At 56.7% G+C, this 23,746-nt stretch overlaps 1 protein-coding gene across 2 annotated transcripts in view; it reads left to right on the top strand.

The window, feature by feature from the left end:
* The first annotated feature begins 7,775 nt into the window (after positions 1-7,775).
* The window catches only part of ADAP1 (ArfGAP with dual PH domains 1), a 54,789-nt gene continuing 38,818 nt past the window's right edge, over positions 7,776-23,746 (top strand). Inside the window, exon 1 of one of the 2 annotated variants that reach the window (XM_030801050.1) lies at positions 7,776-8,157. In XM_030801050.1, coding sequence (XP_030656910.1) covers positions 8,076-8,157 — 82 coding nt within the window. In that variant the 5' untranslated portion in view covers positions 7,776-8,075. The remainder of the gene's footprint in view (positions 8,158-23,746) is intronic. The other variant, XM_030801049.1, reaches the window with a different exon arrangement.

Raw genomic sequence — 23,746 nt, 5'->3', positions numbered from 1 at the left:
GGATAGAGGGGGATGGTGAGTGGGGGGGGCACAGGTAGGGCCCCCTGGGAAAGGCAAGCCCCGTCTGAGACTGCCTCCGCCTTTCCTGATGCACGTCCACGACTCCCTCTCTGTGAGGCTGCGGGGCTTCTCCAGCCTGACTCTGCAGGGTGCTGTCTCGTGCCTGCCTCTGGCACAGGCCTGTGGCTCGTTCCCACAACAGCCCCCATGAGATGGGTGACTCAGCCTCAGTCTCCCTGTCTGCTAAAGGCATATGGTATCAGCCCGCCTGGGCACTGAGGGCTGGAGTGGACTCTGGTGTGGGTGGAGGATTGTGCCAAGGCAAGAGACTGAAGGCACAAACTGTTTCAGTATAATAAAGACAATAGTTAGAATAAGAATAGTCATAATACAAATTAGATATACAGATGATCATGGACAATTATCAATCATTATAAACATTATTAATCATTAGCTTTTAATATTACTCTTTGTTGTATGAGTAACATAACCTAGGAATAACCGGCAGGCATAGGGTCAGGTGCTGAAGGGACATTGTGAGAAGTGACCTAGAAGGCAAGAGGTGAGCCCTCTGTCACGCCTGCATAAGGGCTGCTTGAGGGCTCCTTGGTCAAGCGGTAACGCCAGTGTCTGGGAAGGCACCCGTTACTTAGCAGACCGCGAAAGGGAGTCTCCTTTCCTCGGAGGAGTCAGGGAACACTCTGCTCCACCAGGTTCCTGTGGAAGGCTGGGTATTATCCAGCCTGCCCTCAGTCATCCGGAGGCCTAAACGCCTCCCTGTGGTGCTTCAGTGGTCACACTCCTTGTCCACTTTCTTTCTTTTTTTTTTTTTTTTTTGAGACGGAGTCTCGCTCTGTCGCCCAGGCTGGAGTGCAGTGGCGCCATCTCGGCTCACTGCAAGCTCCGCCTCCCAGGTTCACGCCATTCTCCTGCCTCAGCCTCTCCGAGTAGCTGGGACTACAGGCGCCCGCCACCACGCCCGGCTAATTTTTTGTATTTTTTTTTTTTTAGTAGAGATGGGGTTTCACCGTGGTCTTGATCTCCTGACCTCGTGATCCGCCCGCCTCGGGCTCCCAAAGTGCTGGGATTACAAGCGTGAGCCACCGCGCCCGACCTCCTTGTCCACTTTCATGCTCCTCCCGTACTCCTGGTTCCTCTTTGGAGTTCGTAGTAGATAGCGGTAGAAGAAATAGTGAAAGTCTGAAAGTCTTTGATCTTTCTTGTAAGTGCAGAGAAGAAAACGCTGACGTTTGCTGCCTTCTCTCTCTGCTTCAGCTACCTAAAAGGGAAGGGGTCCCCTGTCCTGTGATCACGTGACTTGCTTCACCTTGTCAATCACTTAGAAGATTCGCCCTCCTTACCCTGTCCCCTTGTCCTGTATGCGGTAAATACCAGCGTGCCCAGCCGTTCGGGGCCACTACTGGTCTCCGTGTCTTGATGGTGGTGGTCCCCCGGGCCCAGGTGTTTTCATCTCTTTGTCTTGTGCCTTTATTTATTACAATCTCTCATCTCTGCACACGGGGAGAACATCCGCTAAGCCCCGGAGGGCTGGACCCTACACTCTGGGGCAGAGTCGGCCTCATGGGCTCAGCCCATGCAGCCAAGCAGGAAGAGCTGCTGGATTCTTATTTAAACACGAGAGAAACGGCCTTCAGAACGAGGACTTGCATGCACAGGCTCACATGAACGGCACGTTCTGCGTGTGACCGCACCCACCATCTGACCCTCTGTGCCTGGCTCCTGTCACTTAGCACAGCCTGTTGAAGCTTCACCTGTGTTGTGGCGTGTTCATGGCCGAGTCGCACTCTGGTGGGCACAGACCACACTTGGCTTATCCACCCATCAGCTGGCGGATGTTTGGGCTGTCTGCATTTGGGACTGTTCTGAGTATCGCTGGCTGGGCATGACGGCTCACGCCTGTAATCCCAGCACTTTGAGAGGCTGAGGCAGGTGGATCACCTGAAGCCAGGAGCTCAAGATCTGCCTGGGCAACGTAGCAAGACCCTGTCTCTACAAAAAACCCCACAAAACTTAGCTGGGCGTGGTGGCACACACCTGTATTCCCAGCTACTCGGGAGGCTCAGGAGGGAGACTTGGCTTGAGCCCAAGAGGTTGAGGCTTCAGTGAGCTATGATTGCACCACTGTACTCCAGCCTGGGTGACAGAGCAAGACCTTATCTTGAAAAAATAAATAATAAGGCCGGGCGCGGTGGCTCATGCCTGTAATCCCAGCATTTGGGGAGGCTGAGGTGGGCGGATCACGAGGTCAGGAGTTCAAGACCAGCCTGACCAACATGGTGAAACCCGTCTCTATTAAAAATACACAAATCAGCCGGGCGTGGTGGCTCGCACCTATAATCCCAGCTACTCAGGAGGCTGAGGCAGGAGAATCGCTGGAACCCGGGAGTGGAGGCTGCAGTGAGCCAGCCAAGATCATGCCACTGCACTCCAGCCTGGGTGACAGAGCAAGACTCTATTTCAAAAAAAAAAAAAAAAAGAAAAGGAAAGATGCTGCTGAGAACACTCGTGTCTGCGTGCGTGTGGACGTGTTTTCTGCCGTCCTCGGGTACATACCAGGGAGTGGGTTTCCAGGGTCCCACGGTAGCCCCATGCCAGCCTGTTTTCCAGGGCAGCTGCACAGTCTTACAGCCACCAGCGCTGTGGGGGGGTCCAGGTTCCTCCATCCTCACCGGCACTGTCTGTTGGTAAACCCTAGCCTCCCTCCACCAGCCCCCCGCCAGGTCTTCACTGCATCCTGGTGTGATTGGCGTTTCCCTGACGACTAATGCTACTGAATAGTTCCGGTGCCTGTCGGTGGCTGTGTGTCTTCCTTGGGGAAGCATGTGTTCAGATTCTTTGCCCTTTTTTTAATTGGTTCACTTGCCTTTTTATTACTGAGTTGTATGAGTTCTTTATAAGTAACTATTTCTTGAGGTTGCACCGATTTGGGTGTGAACTTAAATTCTACTGCCCGATGGTCGCTGCTGAAAGGGGCCGGGGCTGGGGGAGGAGAGCACCTCCTAGGGTCCCGCATCAAGTCTGGGCCTCCTCCCCATGCCAAGTGCGTGATTCCGGCCCCAGAGGACCCTGCTGGTCCCAGGCCTCAAGAGATGGCACCTGGGGACACCTGGGCCGTGACTGGAGTGGTCAGGCCAATGCCAGCTGCTCAGCGGGGGAGGAAAAGATGGGGGATGGCAGGACCCCTGCCCAGGCACAGTGCCCAGCTCCACACCTGGCACCAGCCCCTCGGTTATGGGGACGGCTCTCCACGACCCCCTTCTCCATGCCAGACCCCATCTCTGTTTGGAAAACGAAGCAAAAGATATGTTCAAATGCCCCAAAACCCAGTAAGCCAACCTGTGCACCCACCGCCCCTGGCATGTCATACTGGGGAGGCCCCTGAGGACTCCCTACTTCCAAAGGGGTTTCCGGGTCTAGCCCCACTCTCGGAAAATCATGCCGAGACCACCTCTGGTCCTGGCTGGTGTTTCCCCGTCCCCTGCATTTCGGGGCGCAGCGGCTATTTCTGGGGGATCCCCGTGTCTCCTTTAAGCCCCTCCCGAGCAAGGCTCCTTAGGGTCCATATGCTGCTGAGCGCCTACTCCAGGTGCCCGAGGGGTGGCAGGGCCCCCACGGCAGGCAGAAGGCCCAGGAGGGTCTGCGCAGGGCCAAAAGCACAGACGCAGAGGACAGGGTGGAGGCCGCAGCCGGGGGGCTGCCCTGGAGGGGGCCGGCCACACGGGGGCCCAACACGGGGACCCAACATCACGACCCCCATCCCCACAGCTGAGGCAGGCAGAGCCAGGAGCTGCCCACCCCTGCGCTGAGCCTGGATGTTGAAGACCCCTCCTTGGCCTGCAGGGCAGCCTACTGAGCTCACGGCCATCGTGCGAGATACTGTCCAAGCACAGGTAATTTGACTGAATTAGCCCCGGCCCCTGTGCGGGGTGGAGAGGGAAGTGAACCTCCCCAGCCTCCCCTCCCCTGAGGCAGCTCCTGGTTGAGCAACTGCTCGGCTGAGTGTTGGGCAAGATGGTCGCAGAGCGGGGCCCAGCCCAGCCTCAATCCATTTGCCCCTTCCCTGGGGCAAGCCACGCTCTGCCTGTGCTGAGAGGCTCACCCCGCAGCTGCAGGCCTGGGAGGGGCCAGCTTCCGATCAAAGTTGCCTGCGGGCCTACTGTGTGCAGGCGCCATGCTCAGGGGACGCTGGAGGAGTCGCCCTGCTCTCGGGAGCCCCCTGCCCAGGGCCTGCTGCACGGCTGAGTGGTCACAGGAGGCAGGTGCCTCTGGCTCTGGACTAGGGAGACGCTTGAGGAATGAGTGTCAGGGTCCCTGGTGCAGCCATGCAGGTCAGTGACAAGGGGCAGGAGGCTCAGCAGAGCTTGTGGGCCACTGGGCGTGAGCAGGAGGAGGCAGGCCGCCTGTCCAGGCCCCTCGCCAGCCGCTGCTGTTCGGAACAGCCTTTGACCAGCACTGGTCTGGGTCTGGCCCGCCCTGAGCTATGCTGTTACATTCCGGATTCTTCCTGAGTCCTGGGCTCCCCTACTGCCCCGCCCAACCCTGACCACAGCCATTCAGGGCAGCAGGATCTCAGGATGGCTGCGCTCTCGGGGGTCCAGGCAGGTACTTGCCGATCTCGGCCGGGCAGCCTCCTCTTTGGAAGAATCCCCCTCAGCCCCAACATCTCTTAGATCTGCGCGGCTCACCCACCTCTGTCTCGTCCTCTCGTCCTCACGCCCCCCGGTCCCCTGAGCAATCCCACAGTTCCCTTAGTGGCATGGAAGGACAGAGAAAGCAAGACACCCTCCCGCTGGAGCCGCCCCACGGAGGAGGCCCTGGAACAGCAGGCAACCGATGGCCTTGGCTTGTGCCAGAAGCTCTGGCCTGTTGGGCACCTGCTCCCCTGAGGCCTCCGTGCTGCCTTTTCTATGCCTCGTATGATGGCCTCCCTGTCTTTGGGGACCTTGGGTAACGGCTCTGTTAGGGTGTGTCGCTTTGTTATATTGTTTTATGTATGTTCCAGTCCTGAGGTGTGTGGCCTCCAGCAAGGGATTGAACCTCCCCGTGCCTCAGTCTTCCCAACTGAAAATGGGTCTTCAATAAGAAAATACACGTCGGCCGGGCACGGTGGCTCACGCCTGTAATTCCAGCACTTTGGGAGGCCGAGGTAGGCAGATCACGAGGTCAGGAGATCGAGACCATCCTGGCTAACACGGTGAAACCCCGTCTCTGCTAAAAATACAAAAAAATTAGCCGGGCGTGGTGGTATGCACCTGTTTCCCAGCTGCTGGGGAGGCTGAGGCAGGAGAATGGCGTGAACCTGGGAGGCGGAGCTTGCAGTGAGCCGAGATCGCACCACTGCATTCCAGCCTGGGCAACAGAGCAAGACTCCATCTCAAAAAAAAAAGAAAGAAAGAAAGAAAATACATGTCAAGCCAGGCGTGGTGGCTCAGGCCTGTAATCCTAGCACTTTCAGAGGCTAAGGCAGGCAGATCACTTGAAGTCAGGTGTTCGAGACCAGCCTAGGCAACATGGTGAAACTCTGTCTCTACCAAAAAATAAAAATATAGCTGGGCATGGTGGCACCCATTTGTGGTCCCAGCTACTCAGGAGGCTGAGGCAGGAGAATCACCTGACCCCAGGAAGCAGAGGTTGCAGTGAGCTGAGATCATGCCACTGCACTCCAGCCTGGGCGACAGACTAAGACCCTGTCTCAAAAAAAAAGGAAAAAAAAGAAAAGAAAAGAAAATAGAAAATACAAGTCAGGCTATTTCTCCTAATACCTAGTGCAAAGCTGCTGCTATTAACGTTCGTCTGTCTTTATTAGGCGACATTCTCCAAGCTCGTGCTGTGTGGTGGACTCTGAGCCTGGCACAGGGACCCAGAGATGAAAATGCCACCTGTCCCCACCCCAAAGCCTCCCATCCGAGGGAGGAGAAAGACCCGTGTGAACGGTTACAGGGAAAGAGCACATGATCCAGAGACGAAGACCAAAACAGGCTGCCGTGTTCTGCTTCAGGTGGACAGAGCTTAAGCAGCTCCGTAATTCCACGTCGGCTGGAGCAGGGGGACAGGTGCCTTTGGTGGCACTCTGGTCAGTGCAGCCTCAGTGGAGGCTGCTCCACATCCCATACCATTGCCCCAGCGATGCCACTTTGAGTGCAAATCCACACAAAACTGTTGCAAAGATGAGGCTGTGTAGACCGTGATTCTGATGCATTCAAAATGCTCTAAATGCCCCTATGCCAGTGACTGGGTGAACAAGTCATGGTCCAGTTGAACTTTTTTTGAGTTTTTTTTTTTTTTTGAGGCAGAGTTTCACTCTTGTTGCCCAGGCTGGAGTGCAGTGGCGCAATCTCGGCTCGCTGCAACCTCTGCCTGCCAGGTTCATGCGATTCTCCTGCCTCGGCCTCCCAAGTAGCTGGGATTACAGGCATGCGCCACCACGCCCTGCTAATTTCTTTGTAGGTAGTAGAGATGAGGTTTCACCATGTTGGTCAGGCTGGCCTTGAACTCCTGAACTCAGGTGATCCACCCGCCTCAGCCTCTCAAAGTGCTGGGATTATAGGCATGAGCCACCACACCCAGCCGAACTTTTGAGTAGAATGCAACCATTCAAAAAGAAAGAGTCCGGGCCCGGCGCTCATGTCAGTAATCCCAGGACTTTGGGAGGCCAAGGCAGGAGGATCGCTTGATCCCAGGACTTCAAGACCAGCCTGGGCAACATAGGAAGATCCCTGTCTCTACAAAAAAAAAAAAAAAAAAAATTAGAGACAGGGTCTCCCCTCTGTTCCCCAGGCTGGAGTGCAGTGACACCATCATAACTCACGCAGCCTCAGCTTTCCGGGCTCAAGTGATCCTGCTGCCTCTGCCTCCTGAGTAACTGGGACTCCAGGCCCCCACTGTCATGCCTGGCTAAATTTTGTATTTGTAGAGATGGGGTCTTGCCATGTTGCCCAGGCTGGTCTCGAACTCCTGAGCTCAAGGGATCCACCAGCCCGGGCCTCCCAAAGTGCTGGGATTACAGCCGTTAGCCAAAACCCTGTCTCGATAAATGAATAAATAAATGAAAGGCTACAGGCCTCAGACGTTCATTCTGGAAGGTGCTGAGGAATTTGTTAACAGTGGTTGCCTGGAAGGCAGTGGGGAGAGGCTTTCCTTTTTCAGTCTGGTATGTTCCAGTTTGTTTTCAGCCGGGTATACTGCATTAACCGTGTAAGAAGAAAATGGAAAGAATTTGAAAAGACGCTGGGGTGTGCAGAGGAAGGGCATGCAAGTCTGGGAAGAGGTGACATCAAAACCAGCCCCCATGTGAAGTCCCGGCGGGGCCCCTCAGCCTGCCTGAGTGGGAGGGGTGCCCAGAGGGTCCCATCTGTGGGTGGTGGGCGGCTGGGTGGGTCTCGGGGGAGGCTCCATCTGGGCCCTCTGTGACCTCTGCAATGGGACGCTGGCGTTTGTCACCTGCTGGCCGTCCCTCCCAGGCAGGGATGGTGTGAGCGCCCTGGTCCCTAGAGCAGGATACACACACCTGCCTTCCACGAGCACCCCCATGCCCATGGTCTTAGGGGGCTCAGTAGGTGCCCTCTGCGCCAGCCACAGTAGGTGTGCAGGCTCCGTCCCAGCGCGCGCGGCGGCACGAGGGTCCCACCCAGGCTGGTCAGGTTTTGGGGCGGCCTCGCGCCCAGGCAGGTGGGACGCTGCGCGCGGATGGGGGGCGGGCGGCGGGCGACTTCCCGGCGGGTCCCCGGGGCGCGCGGGCTGGGGGCGCCGGAGCGGCCGAGGGAGGAGGCCACACGCTCGCCTGCACCGCTGGGGGCCGCCCGCGGGCCTTGCCGGCCAGAGCGCAGCGTGCGCCCCGGGCCCTGCGCCGGCACTCGCTCAGCGACCGCGGCGGAGACACGAGCGGCGGCGGCGGAGCCCGGAGGGCGGCGGGAATGCGGAACCGGCGCGCGGGCTGAGGCCGCCCGGGATGGCGCAGGGGCGGCGGCGGCGGGCGGCCTGCGCGGGGCCCTAGCGAGCCGGGCTGACGCTCCCGGCCCCGGCCCCGGCATCGGCATCGCGGGCGCATCGCGGCCATGGCCAAGGAGCGGCGCAGGGCGGTCCTGGAGCTGCTGCAGCGGCCGGGGAACGCGCGCTGCGCGGACTGCGGCGCCCCGGGTAGGTGTGGGCCGGGTGGGCGCGGGGCCGGGTGGGTCCGGGGTGGGCGCAGGGTGCCGGGTAGGTCCTGGGTGGGCCCCGGGGACCGGGCGGGGGACCGCGGACGCCGCGGGGGTGGCGGCGCTGAACACCGGGCTGGGTCGGCGCTCGGATGGGGCCGGGGCCCGGCTGCACCTGCGGGGACCCGGACGTCTTCCCGGGCCGGGCGGAGCGGGGGGCGCCCACAGGACCCCCGGAAAACCCCCTGCCGCCGCCTCCCCTCCCCCGCCGGGCTGCGTGTCTGACGGTCACCGCGGACCGCCCGCCGCGTTGCGAAAGCTTGGGCTCCGCACAGAAAGAGGAAATCGGGGCTGGCTGCAGGGAGGGAACGGGCCGCCGGCCGGAGGGCTCTGCTGGGCTGTGGGGTCCGCCGGCTCCGGGGCCACCTCGCGGTGACGTCATGCCTCACTCCCGTCCCGCACCGGGGGTCCCTGGGTGTGAGCGGCGCCCCTCCCCCGACTCCCTGCACCTGGCTGCTCCCGGGCGGGCGCCAGGACAGGTGAGGCCTGGGAGAGGTGGGGCGGGACGCAGGTCCTCGTCCACCTGCCGCCCGCCCGTTCGTTCTCCTCGCCGGGCATCCCTGACTCGGTTCCCAGGTCTGTGGGATTTCAAGGCACTGGAGTCCCTCCCTTCCAGGCCACTGGTCCTGCCATTGGCTGTGAACGGGGCCCAGTGCCCAGACCAGCCCTGCCCTGCTCCGGAGCTGTCAGCCCCAGGCCGGCTGCGCTGTGGAGAGAGGGCCCTGCCGGAGCAGTCCCGCCACCCCAGGCACACCAGGAATCTGGGGGCCAATAGCCTGAGCCCCTCGGAACAAACCTAAACTCACCAACGGTGACTGAGGTTCCCAGGGAGGGAGCGGGGGAAGACCTTGCATTTGCCTGGAAGGTTCTGGTTCAACATGCAGTCTCTGGACATCCCGGAAATAGGACCTGATTCCCTCTGGGATGGAGGGGTCTCTGCCAGCCCCAGGTCGTGGTGGCTGCTGTCCAGCCGCAGCTTGGCTGGAGAGGCCACACCAGGAGCTGGGGTGTCCCAGAGGGGAGATAGTGACAGGCTTTTCTGGAAAGACGGGCAGGACCCACGGCCTTTCCATGGTCTCCTGAGACAGGACGGCCACAGGGCCAGTGCAATGGTGAGGTGGGGGCGGCCCCCTGGGCTGGCTCACCCCAGACTCTCTCCCCCTAGACCTTTATTTCCTCCTGTTCAGGAATGCTCCCCAGAAGAGCCAGTGGGAAAGGGCCTGGCCTGGGGTTGCTGTGGCCCATGGGGAGGGGAGCTGGGCTTGCCTCTCAACCTCTGCTCCCTGGCCACAGAGCCTGGGAGCAGCTTCTCCGGACTCAGGGCCCCTCTCCAGCCGCCCTCTGAGCCTCCCAGCCTGGAAGGAGGAAGAGGGGACTTCCTTGGCCTGCTGGATCCTTCAGTGGCCCTCCCCTCCCAGTGGGTGCAGGTGTGCCCGGCCCACCTGCTAAGCTTCCGGCCTGGCCCACCCCAGAGCTGTTCTCAGCCCTCCCCATGCCCCACGCTGCCGGGCACAGGGCCGCACCTCTGCCTCGTCAGAATCGGTCCATGACCTCAGTGACTTGTCTCCTCTGTCAGGTAGTGCCATGGAGGGGGGATGCTGTGAGGGGTCGCTCTCATTTCATAGCCAGAGAGACTGATGCCTTGCAAACTGGAGCTGTCTTAGGGGACATGATCCACACCCGGCCGCTGTGCTTGTCCCCACTCACCAGGGCTGTGGCCACAGGGTGGAACAGGAGGTGTCAGGAGGCAGGGGGCTGCCCGGCCCCCCATGACCCCATGGCACATCCTCGAGGGCTCTATGCTTCTTTGCTGATGCAGGCTGCTCTGGGGCCTCCTGTTTCTGCTGTGGCCCAGCTGGGTGACAAGGAGCCACTCCAGTGTTGATGGGGCCTGGGGTGGCCAGCATGTTCTGCTGTCCTCAGAACACTGTGCTGTGCACTGGCTCACAGCTGGTGCAGACCTGGACAGCAGGATGTCACACAGTTCCAGACCACCTCTGAACGCCAGGCCTGGGGCTGCTGGGGTGGACTTGAGCAGGCCCCACCCACTGGCCGTGTGAGGGAAGCAGTCTTGGGGTCTCTGCGGCCTCCACAGAAGCTCCTTCCAAACTCTCCCCATGATCTGTCCCAATAGTAGGTTCCCCTGACCTTGAACAGGGGGCATCACCTAGCGGCCACCCAGAGAGCCCTTCATCACAGGCCTGGCAGGTAGGCGAGTTGCGGCGTGCTTGGACCCATTGTCCTGCAAGACCTGGGCGGGGGTCTCCATCCTGGGGGGCTTTGGGGGAGGGAGGGGGTGCCTCTGTACATCCTTGGAGCTGCCTGCCTAATCGCAACAGAGGGCAGGGACCAGGCGCGGTGGCTCACGCCTGTCATCCCAGCGCTTTGGGAGGCCGAGGCCAGAGGATCACTTGAGGCCAGGAGTTGGAAGCTGCAGTGAGTTGTGATCACACTCCAGCACTCCAGCCTAGGCCAGAGTGAGACTCTGTCTCAAAAAAAAGAAAAACACACATATTGTCCTCTTTGAGTCTCAGCCCGTCTGATGCCCTGGAAGGAGTGGGGTGTCTGAGCTCTTTTGTTCTTTTTTGTTTTATGATAAGGTCTCGCTCTGTCACCCAGGCGGGAGTGCAGTGGAACAATCTCAACTCACCGCAGCCTCTGCCTCCAGGGCTCAAGCAGTCCTCCCACCTCAGCCTCCTGAGTAGCTGGGACTACAGGTCCATGCCACCATGCCCGGCTAATTTTTTTTTAAGACAGTCTCTCGATGTCACCCAAGCTGCAGTGTAGTGGCGTGATCTTTGCTCACTGCAACTCCCGGTTTCAGGAATTTGGCCAGCATGGGTGAAGGTGGGAAGAAGGCTGCTGAGTGTGGGCAGGGGCTGGGCAGACTCCCTTCATTCCTCAGGGCAGCGGCCCAACTAGGTTGGATTCTTCTAGATTCTCTTGCCTCAGTCTCCCAAGTAGCTGGGGTTTCAGGCATGCACCACCACCCCTGGCTAATTTTTGTGTTTTTAGTAGAGATGGGGTTTCATCATGTTGGTCAGGTTGGTCTCGAACTCCTGACCTCAAGTGATCCACCTGCCTCAGACTTCCAAAGTGCTGGGATTCCAGGTGTGAGCCTAATTTTTGTATTTTTTTGGTAGAGACAGGGTTTTGCCATGTTGGCCATGCTGGTCCCGAACTCCTGGCCTCAAACTGTCCTCCTGCCTTGGCCTCCTAAAGTGCTGGAATTACAGGCATGAGCCACTGCGCCTGGCCTGTGTGTGGACTCTTTAACTGGGTTGGAGAGCAGGTGGTGACTGGCACTTCCTGTCACCTGGGTGTCTGAAGCACCTGGAGCACCAGATGGACCCGGCAATCCCGGGGCGCCCTGGACCCCCGGGTCAGGAGGCCTGGCTCTGAGAGGAAGTCTGTTCCTAAGAAGCAGGAAGATGGCTGGGACCATCTGGTGGAGGCCCTGGTGGTTCAGGTGTTGCTCCTTCATTCCACACCTGAGGCCCCAGCCAGGTCCAGGCTCCGGGGTGGCCCCAGCCGCTGGTAGGCAGAGGTGACCCTGGAGGCCAGTCCTCGAGGCTCAGTGGGACCGGAGCCCGTGCTTGCAAGGCTGATGGGGCATACTCAGCTCAGCCTCCTCATTCAACCCAGGAAGGCTTTAGGGCAGAGGTGACATTTCAGAAATTGCTGGTAGCAATTCCCTTGGTGGGGAGGAGTTTCAGGAATTTGGCCTGGCATGGGTGAGGGTGGGAAGAAGGCTGCTGAATGTGGGTGGGGGCTGGGCAGACTCCCTTGACTTCCCAGGGCAGCGGCCCAACTGGGTTGGATTTTTTTTTTTTTTGAGACAGAGTCTCGCTCTGTCGCCCAGGCTGGAGTGCAGTGGCGTGATCTCGGCTCACTGCAAGCTCCGCCTCCCGGGTTCACGCCATTCTCCTGCCTCAGCCTCTCCGAGTAGCTGGGACTACAGGCGCCCGCCACCACGCCCGGCTAATTTTTTGTATTTTTAGTAGAGACAGGGTTTCACCGTGGTCTGGATCGCCTGACCTCGTGATCCGCCCGCCTCGGCCTCCCAAAGTGCTGGGATTACAAGCGTGAGCCACCGCGCCCGGCTCTACTTTCTTTTCTTTTCTTTCTGTCTTTTTTTTTTTTTGAGACAGAGTCTTGTTCTGTTCCCGAGACTGGAGTGCAGTGGCGCATTCGCAGCTCACAGCAACCTCTGCCTTCCGGGTTCAAGTGATTCTCCTGCTTCAGTCCCCTGAGTAGCTGGGATTACAGGCACCCACCACCACGCCCAGCTAATTTTTGTATTTTTAGTGGAGACAGGGTTTCGCCATGTTGGCCAGGCTGGGCTTGAACTCCTGACCTCAGGTGATTCTCCCAGCTTGGCCTCCCAAATGGCTGGGATTACAGGTGTAAGCCACCACGCCCAGCCTCTACTTTCTGTCTTTATGAATCTTACGACTCCGGGGACCCCGTAGGAGTGAAACCATGTGGTATTAATTTTTTTTTTTTTTTTTTTTTTTTTTTGAGGCATAGTCTCGCTCTGTCGCCCAAGCTGGAGTGCAGTGGTGCGATCTCAGCTCACTGCAAGCTCCGCCTCCCAGGCTCACACCATTCTCCTGCCTCAGCCTCCCGAGTAGCTGGGACTACAGGTGCACGCTGCTACGCCCGGCTAAGTTTTTTGTATTTTTAGTAGAGATGAGGTTTCACTGTGTTAGCCAGGACGGTCTCAATCTCCTGACCTCGTCATCCGCCTTGGCCTCCCAAGTGCTGGGATTACAGGCGTGAACCGCCGCGCCCGGCCGGTATTCATTCTTTTGTGACTGGTCAGTTTCACTCAGTCTAACGTCTCCAGGTTCACAGATGCTGTGGCGAGTGCTGGGATTTCCCTGCGTGTGAAGACAGGATCATACCCCGTGTGGATGGACCACATTGCGTGCGCCCGTTTGTCTGCAGGCGGACACTGGGCTGCTCCCACCTCTGGGCCATTGTGAGCACGAGGGCGCAGCTGTCTCTTTGAGACCCTGCTTCAGGTTGTTTGGATCCGTACCCAGGACTGGAGTTGCTGGGTCCTATGGCCATTCTGTGCTTACCTGGTTGAGGAACTGCTAGACAGGTTTCCCCTACCTGGTTTTGCACTCAAGCCACAGGCCAGCAGGTCACACGTGCCTGCTTCCTGCCTGCCTGCCCTGTGGCCGGGTGTGGAGGGCTGGTGCGGGTGATGAGCTGGCAATCAGGGCTGAGAGGAGCTGGAGGCCTTTCTCTCTGCCCTGAGCCTGGTGCCCAGGCCCTGGCCAGGCTCCCCCACGACTTCAGCCTAGACCGGGCCCCCTCTCCAGATGCATCGGAGCTGTGGTGTGGGCCAAGGTTACTGCTTTGTGGACTCCTTGGGCCGCTGCGCTGGCTGTGACTGCAGCCAGCTTCCCCCGACGCACAGACGCTGTGAGCTGGACCTCAGCTCTGGACAAATCTTGGGGTAGGTGTGGCGCTGCTCCTGCCCCCAGGCCCTGTGCTCCTAGGCCACTGCCGTTTTAGACTCAGAGGCATTTGCCAAGCCTTGCTCTGTGGCAGTACCTGGCAGGCAGCCACATCCCCCGACTGCTTCTCCCATCGCCCATCAGGTGGCTGCATGGCCCCACTTTGCAAATGAAAGAATGAGGAAACAGGAAGGGACTTGGCGGGGTCCAAGGTGGCTGAGGCGGCACGTGGCCGCGTGGCCAGGAGGTATGTGCTCATGTGCCCAGGGGAGGCAGAGGCCCACAAGGGCTGAACTCCGGTGGTGCCCTCCCCTGGACTCCAGCGGGCAAGGCGCCTTCCCCCGCTCCATGCACGCGTACTGAGTGCCTTGCCCTGCGCAGTCACCGGGGCTCAGGGAGACCGGACCAGACCAGGCCTTTGCTCTCAGCATCTGCTGTTCCTTGGAGGGGAGACAAAGACAGACAGATGGTGACGGCACTTGGGGACAGGGAGGGCCGAGGGTGGAGTAAGAATTGTGAGTGACGGCCGGGCATGGTGGCTCACGCCTGTAATCCCAGCACTTTAGGAGGCCAAGGTGGGAGGATCATGAGGTCAGGAGATTGAGACCATCCTGGCCAACATGGTGAAACCCCATCTCTACTAAAATTACAAAAATTAGCTGGGTGTGGTGGCACGCGGCTGTAATCCCAGCTACTCGGGAGGTTGAGGCAGGAGAATCGCTTGAACCTGGTAGGCAGAGGTTGCAGAGAGCCGAGATCATGCCACTGCACTCCAGCCTGGGAGACAGAGCGAGATTCTGTCTCAAGAAAAAAAAAAAAAGGATGTAGAATCTTGGATGCCACATAAATGCGTTTTCAGGAAGGAGTACAGGGCACCTGCAGGCTGGGAAGTGGGTCAGGGAGGAGCAAACTGACCCCAAGTCACTGTCTAGGTGGTGGTGGTGACAGCTTGGCCGGGGGGTGAGAGGCCAGAGGGGGTCGCGGCACCTGGAGATGCATTTGGAGGAGTTCTGCTAAGACCGGGGCAGAGACCTGCAGTGACAGCTCGGCCTGGCATGCAGGGGAAGGCCTTGCAAGTGACTGTTTTCCTCATGGAGGACGAGGCCAGGCCATGGGCCAGCGGGGAGGGAAGCCGAAACTCAGGCCACCGTGGAGCGCTTCTGCAGGGCGTGTTCCGTTCAGAGGCTCAGGCCTCGGTGGGCTCAGAGGTGGGCTCCGTACTGAAGGACGGAGGGAGGGGCGAGGGGCAGAGGGCATTGCACTGATGGACCTCGGATCCCAGCCGGGCAAGGGGGCAGGGCAGACATGGGGTGAGGAGGGAGGGACGGACATGGCTGGGTCAGGTCCTGCAGATTCAGGATGGGGGCTGGGGCTTGGGGGCTGTGAGCGGGAAAGGCCCAGCTGGAATAGAGTGGGTTCAGGGCAGGCCGTGGGGTGGACAAGGTGTGGGGTGACGAGCAGGTCGCCGGCAGCTCGGGGTCCTCAGTGGAGGAGAGAGACGGCCCCCCGGAAGAGGGAGTGGGGTAAAGGGGCTGGTGATGTCGGGGGTGGGGGCAGCCGTGCACCTCACAGGTCAAAGGAGAAGCGAGGAGGCCAGTGTGCCCAGAGCAGGGCAGGGAGATGGGGTCAGAGGTGGCTGTGGGGCCACGCAGGGCTGGGGGACGCTGTGAGGGCTGCGCTGTGACTCTGGGTGGGATGGGAACCATGGGAATTGTGTGAGCCGAGGAGCGTCCCAGCCCACGACTTGTCACAGGGTCCAGGGCAAGTAGGGCCAGCGCGGGAGCTGGAGGTGCGTGGGACGCTGCTGCAGTGACTGAGGCTGGGTGGCGGTGGCTAGGCCTAGGGCGGGGAGTGAGTGTGGGGAGGGTCAAAGCCTGGATCGTCTTGAAATATTTGCTGGTCAATGGGATGTCGGGGTGTGGTGGGCAGAGTAGAAATGAGGACACCCAGGCCTTTAGCCAGCACCTCACTCGCTGAGATGGGGACGTGGGAGCAGCGTCCAGTAAGATGGGAGGGGCCTGCGATGTGAGGTTCTGAGAAGCCTTGATGGCCACTGAGGGAACAGCAGACGCACGGGCAGCTCTGGAGGAAAGAGGCCCGAGGTAGAGACAGGGGTCGTCAGTGTGTGAATGTCTCTCTCTCTCCTTTTTTAAAATATCAAGGTCAGGCGTGGTGGCTCACACCTGTGATCCCAGCACTTTGGGAGGCTGAGGTGGGAGGATCGCTTGAGCCCAGGAATTCGAGGCCAGCCTGGCCAACATGGTGAGACCCCCATCTCTAAAAAAAAAAAAAAAAACCCAAAAATTAGCCAGATGTGGTGGTGCACACCAATGGTCCCAGCTACTCAGGAAGCTGAGGTGGGAGGATTACCTGAGCCCAGCAGGCCGAGGCTGCAGTGAACTATGATCGTACCACTGCACTCCAGCCTGAGTGACAGAGACCCTCTCTCAAAAAAAACAAAAAACGAAAAAAACCAAACCCCAAATTGAGGTGCAATTCATATGAAATATTAACCTTTTATAGAAAATTTTTTCATAAGGATGGAGTCTCGGTGTCTCACTGTGTTGCCCAGGCTGGCCTTGAACTCCTGGGCTCCACCCATTCGCCTCGGCCTCTCAAGGTGCTGAGATTGCAGGCGTGAGCCGCCCCGCCCAGCCTCAAGTTAATCACTTCAAAGTGAAAATTCAGTGGCATTTAGAACATTCACCATGCTGTTCAACCACCACCTCTATTGAGTTCCAAAAATAGGGTTTGACAGCCAAGAGACCAGATGGGCCGCAGAGGAGTTGGCCCTGTGCGAGGGCCCTGAAGAGCGTGGAGGGGCGCGGGGTGGGGTCCCAGAGAGTGGGCTCCGGGATAGGGTGGGTCCAGGGAGGACTGGGGATGGCCTTCACCGTGGGGTTCCCACCATGGGGTTGGAGCACCAGGAGGGAGAGAGGGTGGGAGAGCAGGGGGCAGGGCAGAGCCTGGGGGGGTCCTTGGGGGATTCTGAAAGTGCACTGTAGTCCGGGTGCTGCTGGGAGGGATCCAGGAGAGGGGCACGTGCCCCTGAACCGGGTGGGGGCCAGCGGATCTGGGTCCTGGGAGGGCCTGTTCCTAGGGCCAAAGGGCCCCATCCTCACAGTGGAATGGGACCAGGGCCACCAGTGAGTGTGAGGGGGCGGGGGCCTGGGGCCTGGGCAGAGAGGAGGTGTGGGCTGCCAGCCCCTCCAGGAGCTCCAGAGGTCACTGCCTCTCTGGCCGGGATCCTCCAGCCGGCGGGAGCCCGGATCCCTGCAGGGGCCGCAGGTAACTGGGAGACAATATGTGGAAAACAGAGGTGGAGTTGGAGAGGGGCCTGGGTCTTGGCGTGGGGCCGGGCGCTGTGTGCCTGGGGGACAGCCATGCATGCTCCACCTCATATAGCTGTGAAGGGTGGTGGGCACCGGAGCCCCTCCCCCAAGGGCGCCCTCCCACCTCAGCTGCCCCTTGCATGCCTGGCCAGAGCCAGCGTCCGACCCAGCCTCGATCGCACCGGGATCTCTGCTGTGTGTCAGCCTCGGGAGGGCAAAGGTCTCTGGAACCACGGCCCCATGGACAGGCTTGGCTACTGCCCTTCCCCCCGCCCATGCCCCAGCCTGGGCCTTGGCTTGGGGGACACACCTGCCCCACCTGGCTCAGCCCAAGGATGTGTCTCACCTGCCCAGGTGCCCCAGACCAGCTCCGGAAATGGTGAGAGGCTGAGTCATCTCGGGCGTCCTGGGAGCAGGTAGGGCAGAGCGGGGCTGGGAGGAGGGAGGGAAAGAGGCTGGCGGCTGTGGGCAGAGTCTCCGAGGAGGAGGCAGCTCCTGGAGACAGTGCTGGCAGCCTGGATGTTTGTGGGGGCTGGAGCCTTGGGCCTGCCCCTCCCCACCTGGCACTCGGCGCCTCCATCTCCACCACCACATCAGCCATGCTGCAGCCACCCTTGGGCCCAGTGTGCACCTGCTGGCCTTGTGGCCTGTCCTGGGGAGAACACAGGCCGTGGATGCCGACTCCAGGCATTTTGGAAGGAAATTCCACAGTCCTGGGAACCCAGAAGTGGTCCTGGGCAGAAGCAGGGCCGGCCCCAAGGTTCGGTGCCCCAAGTGGAGGGGGCAGCTGGAGTGCAGCCCAGGCTTAGGGAGAGGCTCTCCTGCTTGGGTCTGTGGGGGCCCTGCTGCTGGGGCATCAGACCAGCTCCCCTTCCACCCTGGAGGGTCTCTGAGAGTGCGCGCCGCGCCCCTTTTCGCTCTGATGGGCTGCGGGCATTTGCAGATGCAGGCAGGCCTGGCCATGCCCAGCAGCCTGAGAAGGAGGCCTGCCCAGCCCAGCCTCGGCCACTTGGAAAACAGAAGGGTCAGAAGGGTCAGCCCGTCCCTTCTGCCTTGGGGACCAGCCAGCCTTTTTCCTTGATGGAAGCTGGGGGGCTCTAGCTCCCTGTCTCCCTGCACGTGCACACACACACACACACATGAACCCACCCTGCAGAGCTTCAGCATAGTCGAACCAGGAGGCCACCTTCTATTTCAGTGCCTTCAAGGGCTTGGGGGGTCATCTCCCAGAGACCCAAGGCCTTAAGACATTGCCCACAGTCACCCCCCTGGGCTCTTCCCTCCCAGGGTCTGAATCTTTCTTTAAAACAGAGTCTCAGGGAGGGTAGAGTGGGGATGGTTAACAGGTACAAAGAATAGAATAAGATGTAGTATTTGATATCACAACAGGATGACGATTGTCAACAATAATTTATTGTACTTTTAAAAATGACTAAAAGAGTATAATTGGATTGTTTGTAACACAAAGAAATGATACACGCTTGAGGTGATGGGTGCCGTTTGCTGTGATGTGATTATTTCACATTGCATGCCTGTAGCAAAATGTATCGTGGACCCCGTAAATATATACACCTACTATGTACCCACAAAAATTAAAGATTAAAAGTTGTTAAAAATAGGCCAGGCTCGGTGGCTCATGCCTATAATCCCAGCACTCTGGGAGGCCGAGGTGGGCGGATCACCTGAGGTCCGGAGTTTGAGACCAGCCTGGCCAACATGGTGAACCCCGTCTCTATTAAAAATACAAAAATTAGCCAGGCGTGGTGGTGGGCGCCTGTAATCCCAGCTACTTGGGAGGCTGAGACAGGAGAATTGCTTGAACCCGAGCGGCAAAGGTTGCAGTGAGCCAAGATCATACCACTGCACTCCAGCCTGGGTGACAGAGTGAGACTCTGTCTCAAAAAAAAAAAAAATAATAATAATAGTGTTAAAAAATAAAGAAAAATAAAGAAAACAGGGACTTGGTTAGGCGAAGTGGCTCATGCCTGTAATCCCAGCACTTTGGGAGGCTGAGGTGGAAGGATTGCTTGAGCCCAGGAGTTAGAGACCAGCCTGGGCAATATAGCAATACCTTGTTTCTACAAAAAGTTTTTTAAAGTAGCCGGGTATGGTGGCACGCACCTGTAGTCCCAGCTACTTAGGAGGCTGAGGCAGGAGGATCACTTGAATCCAGGCAGTTGAGGCTGCAGTGAGCCATGACTGCACCACTGCACTCAAGCCGGGGCAACAGAGCAAGACCCTGTCTTAATAATAATAATAATAATAATTCTGATGAGGTCAATTTCTCTCTCCCTTCCTCCTCCTCTCTTCCTCCTCTCTCTTCCTCCTCCTCTCTCTTCCTCCTCCTCTCTCTTCCTCCTCCTCTCTCTTCCTCCTCCTCTCTCTCTTCCTCCTCCTCCTCTCCCTCCTCCTCTCTCTCTCAGTGGATTCTGCCTTTGGTGTTGTATCTGAAAAAAATCTTTGCCTAACCCAAAGTTACGGAGACTTTTCTCCTGTTTTCTTTTAAAATTGTATGGCTTTAGGTTTTACCTTTAGCACCATGATGCATTTTGGGATAATTTTTGGGTATGGTGAGAGGGATGGGTTGTTTACTGTGTTGTGGATGATATACCTGATTGTTCCAGCACTGTTGGTAGGAAAGATTGTTCGCTCTCTGCAGAGCTGGCTTTATATCTTTGCCGATAATTAGTTGTCCACATATGTGTGGGTTTATTTCTAGATTCCCGATTCTGTCCCATTGATCTGTTCATCTGTTTCTGTGCCAATACCACCACACTGTCTTGATAACTGTAATTTTATAATGAGTTCTGAAAACAAGTAGTGTTAGTTCCCCCTCCTTGTCTTTTTTCTGAGTTGTTTTAGCTATTCTAGGTCTTTTGCATTTACATATGAATTTTGGAATCAGCTTGTTCATTTCTATTTTTAAAATCCTGTTGAAATTCTGATTGGGATCACATTGAATCTATAATTTGGAGACAATATATGTGTTATTAATGCTGAGTCTCCCAACCCATGAAAACGTTATCTCTTTCCAAATCTGTAGTTCTTTAATTTCTCTGAGCAATATTTCATAGTTTTCAGTGTCCTGTGTTTCATATCTCATCACATTTATCCCTCTTTCATACATTTTATGCTATTATAAATGGTATTTTTAAATGTTCAATTTCTGAATGCTTGTTGCTAGTGTATAGAAATACAATTGATTTTTGTATATTTGTCTTGTATCCTTCAACCTTGCTAAACTTGTTAGTTCTCATAGTTGTTTTTAAATCTCTTGTATTTTCTACAAGAGACAATCATGTTGTCTGTTAATGAAGATAGTTTTAGCTCTTCCTTTCCAATCTAGATGCTTTTTATTTCTTTATATTGCCTTATTGCACTGACTAGAATCTCTAGCTCAGTGTTGAGTAGGAGTGGTTAGAACAGACATTTGTGTCCTGTTCTTGATCTTGGGGGAAAGCAGTCAGTCATTCTCCCTTGAATATGACATTTGCTGTACATGTTTCACAGATCCTCTATATCAAATTGGGGAAATTACCCTCTATTCTTAGTTTTCTGAGAGTTTTATCAGGATGTTGCATTTTGCCAACATTTTTTGCATCTGTGTCAAATTGGGGAAATTCCCCTCTATTCTTAATTTTCTGGGAGTGTTATCAGGATGTTTCATTTTGCCAACATTTTTTGCATATCTTGAAACGATTGTATATATTTTTTTAATCTGTAAATATGGTGAATGACATTGATTGGTCAAATGTTAAACCAACCTTGCATTACTGGTAAAAACCCCTGTTGATCATGGTGTATTACTCTTTTTATATATTGTTGGATGTACTCTTTTATATATTGTTGGATATACATCTTTTTATGGACCTACATTTTTATTTCCCTTGGGTAAATTCCTAGGAGTAGAGTGGCTGTGTCATATGGGAGATACATCTTTATGTAAGAAACTGCCAAGCTGTTTTCAGAGTGGGTTGGACTAATTTGTGCTTCTACCAGTAGTGGATGAGAGTTCCACTTGCTCTGTATCCTCATCAACACTTGGTAGTATCCATCTTTTAAATTTTAGTCATCCTAGTAAAACTCCACAAAAGCTTTTTTTAAATGGTACAAGCTTCCTGCCCTTTCAGTGACAACCTTGTGTTGCCCCTGTCTCCAACACACTTGATTTAACTGGCTCTCGTCTTTTGATTCTTATGTAAAAGGTCTTCATGTCTCCACATTGTGTGTGTGTGTGTGTGTGTGTGTGTGTGTGTGTGTGTGTGTGTGTGTATGAGAGACAGGGTCTGTGACACCCAGGCTGGAGTGTAGTGGTGCCATCTCAGCTCACTGCAACCTCCACCTCCTGGACTCAAGTGATCCTCCCGCCTCAATCTCCCAAAATGCTGGGATGACAGGTGTGAACACCCACACCTGGCTGGTGTCTGTTTCTTCGTATTAAACTCCCTGAGCCCTCCCCAGTAGGCTGTACATATTGTGTCGTGGGTATGCATGCACACATGTATATCCTCACACACGAATACCAGGAGGATGTGACAGGTTTGCATCAGACAACCTGTGACTTTACACCAGGGTGACCTTGTGCCAGTTGCAAGAGGTCAGGACGGGTTGTAACCACTCCTTAGCCTCACTTGTATCTGGTTTGTCAAAGATAAGCTATATTAGTAATGGCTGTAAGCTATCAGTCCTACTTACAAGCCCTTCTTGGGCTCATCTGTGCCACACCCATTTTTCCCTCTAAGTAGAGGTTGGCAAACTTTTTCTTTTTTTCTTTTTTTTTTGAGACAAAGTCTCACTCTGTTGCCCAGGCTGGAGTGCAGTGGCACGATCTCGGCTCACTGCAACCTCCATCTCCCGGGTTCAAGCGATTCTCCTGCCTCAGCCTCCCGAGTAGCTGGGATTACAGGCACCTGCCACCACACCCAGCTAATTTTTGTATTTTTAGTAGCAACGGGGTTTCACTATGTTGGCCAGGCTGGTCTCACACTCCTGACCTCAGGTGATCCACCCGCCTTGGCCTCCGGAAGTGCTGGGATTACGTGTGAGCCACTGCACCCAGCCAGCAAACTTTTTCTTAAAAAGACAGATAGTAGGCCGGGCGCGGTGGCTCACGCCTGTAATCCCAGCATTTTGGGAGGCCGAGGCAGGCGGATCACCTAAGGTCGGGAGTTCGAGACCAGCCTGGCCAACATGGTGAACCCGCATCTCTACTAAAAACACAAAATTAGCCGGGTGTGGTGGCATGCGCCTGTAATCCCAGCTACTTGGGAGGCCGAAGCAAGAGAATCACTTGAACCTGGGAGGCAGAGGTTGCAGTGAGCCAAGATCACACCATTGCACTCCAGCCTGGGCAACAAGAGTGAAACTCTGTCTCAAAAAACAACAAAAAAGACAGTAAATATTTTAGGGCCGTAGAGTCTCCATCACAGCTAGTCAATGACCGCTCACAAAAGCAGCTGTAGACAATTCATAAATGGGCCTGGCTGAGTTCCAGTAACACCTTATTTACAACAACAGGCAGCTGGTCCACGCCCATAGAGTCCAGCTCCCGCTGCGGGTTCCGTGAACAGGCCTCCTTCCAGGCCGGGAGAGGGACAGCCAGTCCCAGAGCACCCAAGTGAGGCTGGAGGTGCGCACAGGGATTCTGGACCCTGGGCTGGGCAGGAGCTGTTGGTGGCCATTGCTCAGCCTCCCTCAGAACTTCTAGATGGGCAGATAAAGGCCTTGAGACAGGAAGCCTGGGTCCATGGTCCACACTGTCAGAGCAGAACCAACAGCATTGCCATGCGGTGAGAAGGGGGGCCCCCACTGCACCCCGAGTGGCGATGTTCCCAGCTGGGCTCATGTTGCCCGCTACCCCGTAAGTGGCTTGTGCTGTCCCATCCCGCAGATGAGGAGGCTGAGGCCCGGAGACTGGCATGCCTGCCGGGCGCCCCGTGCACAGCCACGCACTGAGCATTTGCGGCATCTTTCACTAAGGCTTCGGGAGAAGACGGAGCCCGGGGGGAGTCAGGTCTCTCTCTTCTGGGACTTCAGTGTGGTTCTTCCCCACCTGTTCTCCAGGGGGAGTGTGTAACTAAATGCTTTGCAGGCCAGACACAGCGTCACACATCTGTAATCCCAACCCTTTGGGAGGCCAAGACAGGAGGATTGCTTGAGCCCAGGAGTTCAAGCCCAGCCTGGGCAACATAGAGAGACTTCATCTCTACCAAAAATGGTAAAAATTAGCTGGGTATGCTGGTGCATGCCTGCGGTCCCAGCTACTTGGGAGGCTGAGGCAGGAGGATCGCTTGAACCCAGGCATTGGAGGCTACAGTGAGCTGTGATTGCACCACTGCACTCCGCCTTGGGCAACAGGGCAAGACCCTGTCTCAAAACAAACAAACAAAACAAAACAAAACAAAAAAACCCCGCAAAACCAAACAACGGCTGATCCTGTAACCGCATTCTTTCTCCCAAAAGCCGCCCTACTCAGCACAGGCAAAACAGGAGAGTCACACAGCAGCCCTCTTAGCCATCGCCCCAGGGCGGGGCTGGACACTCCCCACGACTCACTTTGCCATTTCAGAATGAGACGTTTCACGTGTGCAGCAGCAGAAAGACTGCGCTGTGGCACCCACAGCCTGCGACAGGGTCACTTGGCAAATGTTTGCCGACTGACTGAGGGGTGAGGAGAAAGCCTTTGGTCTGTCTTGAAGACAGGAGCTCTGCTGAAGTAGGGCTGTTG

The sequence above is a fragment of the Nomascus leucogenys genome, chromosome 20, assembly GCF_006542625.1.
Source record: "Nomascus leucogenys isolate Asia chromosome 20, Asia_NLE_v1, whole genome shotgun sequence".
NCBI classification, from domain to species: domain Eukaryota; kingdom Metazoa; phylum Chordata; class Mammalia; order Primates; family Hylobatidae; genus Nomascus; species Nomascus leucogenys.
The sequence above is the reverse complement of the archived record's forward strand: the minus strand, read 5'-3'. Positions and strand labels throughout refer to the sequence as shown.